At 43.4% G+C, this 6,553-nt stretch overlaps 1 protein-coding gene across 6 annotated transcripts; it reads right to left on the bottom strand.

Annotated features, from left to right (window-relative positions):
- Nucleotides 1-836: 836 nt before the first annotated feature.
- On the bottom strand, nucleotides 837-5,763 carry SRSF5 (serine and arginine rich splicing factor 5). Of its 6 annotated transcripts, XM_034642256.1 has the most exons (9): nucleotides 5,608-5,754; nucleotides 4,802-4,989; nucleotides 4,557-4,701; nucleotides 4,220-4,290; nucleotides 3,995-4,093; nucleotides 3,621-3,690; nucleotides 2,317-2,390; nucleotides 1,749-1,859; nucleotides 837-1,651 (listed from the first exon to the last, which is right to left on the bottom strand). In XM_034642256.1, the coding sequence occupies exons 3-9, from the start codon at nucleotides 4,680-4,682 to the stop codon at nucleotides 1,384-1,386; spliced, it is 819 nt and encodes a 272-aa protein (XP_034498147.1). In that variant the 5' UTR covers nucleotides 4,683-4,701; nucleotides 4,802-4,989; nucleotides 5,608-5,754; the 3' UTR covers nucleotides 837-1,383. The 6 variants fall into 6 exon arrangements, with proteins under 6 accessions (XP_034498147.1, XP_019652828.1, XP_011220369.1 ...); XM_019797269.2 differs by lacking the exon at nucleotides 4,802-4,989 and having other exon boundaries at nucleotides 5,608-5,763; XM_011222067.3 differs by lacking the exon at nucleotides 4,802-4,989 and having other exon boundaries at nucleotides 5,612-5,763.
- Nucleotides 5,764-6,553: the final 790 nt, after the last annotated feature.

Raw genomic sequence — 6,553 nt, 5'->3', positions numbered from 1 at the left:
AGTATCCACAAAAAGAAAATGTGCTTTTCAGATTCTGGGGAACCACACTTCCTCAATTCTAATACCAGTCCACCATTTACTTGGCTCTTCTCTGGCCCTGAATTCCCTCCTGTAAAATGGTTATTGTGTACGTAGTAGTTTTGAGGTCTCAGTAAACACAAAGGGAGGATATCTGGAACGTAATCTGGCTACTACATACCAGTCACCATTACCAAACATTTACCCAACCAAGCGCTCCTTAAAGGACTAAGAACATCTACACGGCCTGAGATTACCAGAAGAGGCAATAAAGCTCACTATCTACAGGTAGAGGACTCCAGGAACAAAGATGGATATAGAACCTTAAAGCAGTTCTCTCTATTGAACGGTTTTCCCCTTAGCCTACTGTCGTATCACTGAAAGAACGAACACATGAAAGCCCTTAAAGCATTCTTGTGCATGGACTTAAAAGAAACTCTATATGGTAATCTCTAACCTTCAAAATTATATTACCTTTAAAATAAGCATAAAACATTTTTACAATCTGCTTCCCCCATTGTTCTTTCTCTTGGCTATGGAAGCCTAAATAGCCTGATTGATATTTTGATAGAAGTGATAAAGGTTAAGAGCATGGGAGGAAACTAACTGTTGTCATTGTTTTGAACAGTATGCAGATTTCTCTGCCACTTGTTTTGCCTAGCCCAGAGGTGGCAAGGATAAGATTTAAATTAAAAAAAAAAAACTTTAAAAATCCATCAACCAAACTCCAGGATTCTCTTGGAAGCATTTTAAATGTGCTGAACATAGATGGGGATAGAGAAGTAATAGCATATATCCTTCAGACAAAAAGACAAAAACAGTTTTATAATCTTTTATTATCAATAACAACAGCTGCTTTAACGTGTCTTTGTCAGGCAGCTGTTAAAGGGTGGGTGGGAGGACACCCTTGGCCCTAACAAGGAAAACTCAAGCCTTTATGTACAAGCAAATGTAGAGCTCTTTTAAATGTCCAAAGCTATTAATTAGTTTAATTGAGGCATTAAACTAATTCTGAATTAACATATTTGAATAACCAAGAACTAAAATGTTCAAATCTTTTCTAGTACAAAAAAATTAAGTTTGCTTTAGTTATAAAAGAGCTCTCTCAATATACACAAACTATACACTTCAGACATTCACAAAAATGTGAGCGGAAGGCTTATCAAAAGACATTTAATACAATTAGTTTTCAACAACCCCTTGGTGGTCCACATCTACAAAGATATCCAGCCCAACCCAACCCCCCTCCAAATCCCAACCCCCCCCCCCACAGAAAAGCACATACTTACCAGAATTTTTAGCAAGTATGGTTTGGGAATTGGTTTGTTTTTTTAAAAAAGGCCCCCAGGGCAAGTTATTTACAGTTTAATTGCCACTGTCAACTGATCTGGACCTTGACCGGGATCGGGACCTGGACCTCTGGCGATCCACAGATGCTGGAGATTTAGATCTACTTGAAGAACCACGTTTCTGGCTCTTCTCAGGCACAGGAGACCTACTAACAGAACGGGACTTGCTCCGGCTCCTGCTCCGGCTCCTGGACCGGCTGTAAGACTTGCGACTCCGAGAACGAGACCGGCTACGAGACCTAGAGGAACTCCTGGTCCTGGAACGAGACCTGCTTCGTGACCTACTAGGAAGGAAAACAAAATAAACAAACAAATGCAACGTAAGTGGTGGGCCCCAGAAACCCACCAACTATAACTTTGTCTTAAATGTTAGAAAGATACCTGTGCCTTTTGCTGCCTTCGATTAATTTGATTTTTCTCCCATTTATTTCCTTTCCTGAAAGTTTTTCAATAGCATTCTTTAAATCACCGTAAGAGGCAAACTCAACCACCCTACAATGAAAAAAAGCCATTTGTAAAGTTATATACATCTGGTAGTCTAGTCTCAAACTACGTATGACAAAATCCAGAATATCTGAGGTTACCTTTTAAAGATTCCTCCTGCTACTGCTCTATTAAAAATCTTAGATCTTGGGAACAGCATTACAAGGTTTCTCGACCTCCAAACCATTGACATTTTAAAGCTAGACAGTTCTTTGCTGTGGAGGACTTTTCCCATGCTTTGTAGCCATGTGTAGCAACATCCCTGGCCTCTACCCACAAGATGCCAGTAGCACCCTTGACCAGTTACAATCACCAAAAATGTGGTCCAATGCCCCCTATGGAACAAATTCATCCTCGATTGAGACCACTGCTCTCCAGCATATCCAAATTCTGTTTTCAGAAAACATTCACAGTAAAATTTTCAGTAGATTTTAAAAGGCTGTTATGACCTTCAAAACAGACTCACCCTTCATTTAATTTAGGTCGATGTGCATCCGCAAAGGTTACTTCCCCCGCTTGTCTCATGAAATCTTTGAGATCCTTAACACAAGACAACCGTGTCACGCGAAGAAAGGGAAACTTGACACACAAACAACCACATGGTATAAAAAACAAGACTACTGGAAGAGAAGATGTTAGATAAAGTACAAACATGGTATTTACCACACTTGTATTCTATCAGAATTCAAAAATTATCTATGCCAGGGCACGAAATAAGCAAAAAGCATATTGCTTTTAAGCAAAATGCCATAGGAAATTCAGATTTTAACATTAAAGTAGTATTAGTCTATACTGAGCTCAATACAAAAAGAAAAAAACGAAACAGAACAAAAAAACAAAACAAAAAGGAACAGTACATATTTTTAAAGTAAAGACTAAAGTAGAAGTTTTATATTAAAAAAAAAAAACAGAACATTTACAAGACACCAGTTATTTTGTGCCCCATATGTCATTAAAAAAGTTTACTTTACCTTTATTATTATTTCCCTAGGCTAGTCAAGCAGCAAACCATTAATCGGTCGGAGAAACCTTCATGACATATGCCCGACTGGCTCTTCGCCACCCACTTGAAGGACACTACCCAATCGATGGAAGCCTTTAATCGCACAGCCCTCCCTATTAGCAGACTACTGGCGGATGCAGACATGTTCTACTCTTGTGCAGTTACCAAGGACCACTTTACTGCGATCAGGATTCCAACGACCACCTAACTTCGTATCTTTCAACTCTTTTCGACCAGGACCTCTTATTCGGAAGCGTTACAGGAAGACAGCTCTCAACTTAGGGATCAGATCACGTTATCAACGCTCTGGGATCGCTGCAACCTGGCACTTCAAGTAAGTGCACCGATTACGTCTAGACCGGCAAACACAGATCTAGAGGTGGCCAATTGATCACTGTAGGAGCTGACTGGCAAAGTCAACCAGGCCCAACCAAGAGTGACCAAGACAACGATTAGGATAACCCACAGGCACTCCTCGTCATAAGGCCAACGACACAGATAGGCTGGCAAATAAAGGGTTTAATATTTGGTTAAAATTGATTTTAAAAAACAAGAAAAAATATCCTCAAAACATTAAACATTTCATCACTAATATTAAAATTTGAAATATCCCCCAATTACATTTAATTAAAATTTTAAAATTACAATTAATTCCATTAATTTAATTAAAGATAAAATTACTTTTAATAAAACATAATAAAACATTAGCTTCCCATTAATTTTTAAAAAGCCACATTAAAATAGCTCAAAACTGTATTTCAACAAACCTGCCAGCTGACTCTTGAAGATAAATTCTCAACTATAAGCCGATTTTCTGTTCTTACAGGTGGAGCATTTCTGAGGAAGAAAATGAGTACTCACAATGGAAGAAATGCAGCAGTGTGTACCTACTGTGTTCCACTGTGGGCAAATTCAAGCAATCAGGTAGACCAAGTCATTCAAATGACTCCCATCGAGTTTCTGAGTTACTTTATAGGACTTACTACACACACTAATCAGGAACAGTGGACTAACACAGGAGTAACAGAAATGATTATATGGTTAAGTAATAAAATCACTTATTGTTAATGGTTCTTAAACATTAAAAACTCTTCCTGCAGTAATGATTGTTCATAGTAGCCATTCACGATCCATCACATACCGTCTATCATTTCGAGGTCTGCGACTACTAAAACGGTCAGAATAGCGTCCTCTACCTCGTCCACCTCGAGACCGAGCCCTAGCATGTTCAATAGTAACCCTACAGGAAGGGGAAAAAAGGCTTTGTTAACCACACAAGCTACCTAACATCTACTCTGAAATATCTCAGCTGACCTAGTCTCTTCTATCTTACAGTGCTAACCAGTTCCAAAACTAAAGTTCTCACCTTTCACTACACAGTTCTTTTCCATCGAGTTCATATACAGCATCATCTGCATCCCTGGGATCCTCAAATTCCTAAAAAATAAACATGGGAAAAAAAAAAAATGCTTAACATGGCCTTAAAGTAACACATTGGAATCACTAAAACAGTGTGACAGAATGAGTATCTTAATGACAGTGCCATACACATAAGCTCAAGGCAAAAGCGATCAGGAGTGGTTTCCCTCCAACTAACAGCGAGGTTCCTTTATCCTTAAAAATACCCTATACTCAAACGCACTGCTTATCAAAATCTTTACTGACTTAACAATAGTTCTGAACAACCAGTTCTAAATACTTACCACAAAACCAAAGCCTCTTTTCAGATCAATATCTCTTATTCGTCCATACCCCTTGAAGAATCTTTCCACGTCTTTCTCCCTGGCCGCTGGATTTAGCCTCCCGATAAATACTCGACAACCACTCATGGTGTCCGGCTAGTATTTCCTGTTACAAAAATAATTCAATTGAGACAATACTAGTCAATGTCAGAAGAATGCCTGGTCAAGGGGTCAAAAACATAAACGGCATAAAATAAAATGTTTACCCGGTGATGTTATAAACAAGATTGCCAAGAGTGCCTCTTATTAGGCCAGGTCCCTTGCAGACAAAATTAAAACTCGGCTCCCAACACGATCCTTCCCTGGGCCCAGACCGCAGCAACCGCAACGCCCACTGCCGCCTCTGGAACTGCGCAGCCGCACTCTCTCCCCGGCTCTTCTGGCCCCCTCCCATCTGCCGCAGTTAGGAAAGGCCGAGAAGTGCGGGCGGAGCCGACCCCGCCCTCCGCAAGGCCAGCCCAATGGCGACGGGCCGTGCGCACGTCGCCGCCTCCCAGGAGCGTCACAGCGGGTGGAAGCCGGAATCTCGCGACGCCACCGCCGCGCCTGCGCAGACGGCGGCGGGCGGACGCTGGCAGCCACAAAATGGCGGCGGCGGAGCCAGCGGTGGGGTGAGCCGCGCGTGCCAAACACCCTTCTCCCTCCCCCCACCCGGGACTCCACAGTTCCGGAGTCACTGTGCCCACCCGCAGAGAGCCCTAACCACACCCCGAGCAAAGGTCTCAGCCCAATACTCGGGGGAGGGGGAGGGGGTCCGGGTAGTGAAGAGGTAAGGAGGCAGGGAGGGGCACACAACCCTTGTGTATAAACGACCATAACCACGACCGCCCTTCCACCGTCAGTTCCCCTCAAACGATACCCAAAGGGAGACGTGCCCCAGCGCCCACCTCGAATAAACTGCGCTCATTGGACGCCGTCCTCCGCAAAGAGAGCAGCCCTGGCCACTCACGATCTGAGCGGCCATGAAGAAGCCTCGATCCGAGAAGCCTTTCCCTCAAAGTGAGCCACTCACCTACCGGACAGGATCTTTGGCAGCTGAGACCAGAGAGGTCCGTAGTCTGCGACGGAGCCGTCTACCTCGCCGCAGACCAGGACTAAACTCGTCTACGCCTCTCCACAACTGACGCACTTAGCTGCTCCTGCGCTCCACAAAATGGAGGGCGCGCCCCTGCGTCACTTCCGGTACCGCCCTAGGGACCTCCCCGTTGGATCCAGGGACGGAAATTTCCTCCACGCCGGAAGTTTACGCGGGGCCGGGGCATTTTTACGGCGACTGCCCCAGCGACCTGCACCCGCGATGGGCGGGGTCCTAGGGGCGGGAATTGGCGTGTTTGTGGCTGTCAGGTGTCCGGCGCTGGAAGGGCCGCGGTTGAAGATGTTCGCTCCAAAGAGGCCGCGAAGTGCTGTTCATCATTGTCTCTCCGTGAAGATTCACTAGAGCAAATGACACTAATTTTTTTTCTTAAGTATTTTTAAGATACCCGAAGAGTACTGGGTAAAAGAAGCTTTGCAAAAATATTTGGCCATCTATAACCCCTTGCTTCTTGCAGTTTATGGTTGTACTTTGGAGGACACTCCTTCATGCACAAGTGAATATTTTAACCATACTATCATACCATGGACGTGTGGTTTATAGTAAGACTAAGGAACTGCAGCATTTTTTAAATAGAAGGTTCTTGCAATGATGAATTACTGAAATTGGGCCTGCAGCTAGCAGGCCATCTTGAATTGAAGCCAGAATGCAGATTTCTGCCCTAGGGCTGAGCTGGTTGGAAGAGGTTTCAAGCTACTTTTAAAGTCCAAATGGTATTTGGCTAACCCTCCCTGTTCACGTTTCTGTTAATGTAACACATAAAAGTATACCATTCCTCAGAAACAAAAGACTATGTTTTCAAAATGAGGGTGAAACAGCCTTCCACAGCCTTAACTCCACATTTTCCCAGCGAAGTTGTCAGATT

The sequence above is a fragment of the Ailuropoda melanoleuca genome, chromosome 14 (assembly GCF_002007445.2).
Source record: "Ailuropoda melanoleuca isolate Jingjing chromosome 14, ASM200744v2, whole genome shotgun sequence".
In the NCBI taxonomy this organism is placed as follows: domain Eukaryota; kingdom Metazoa; phylum Chordata; class Mammalia; order Carnivora; family Ursidae; genus Ailuropoda; species Ailuropoda melanoleuca.
Note: the sequence above shows the minus strand (reverse complement) of the source record. Positions and strands in the feature narration are given on the sequence as shown.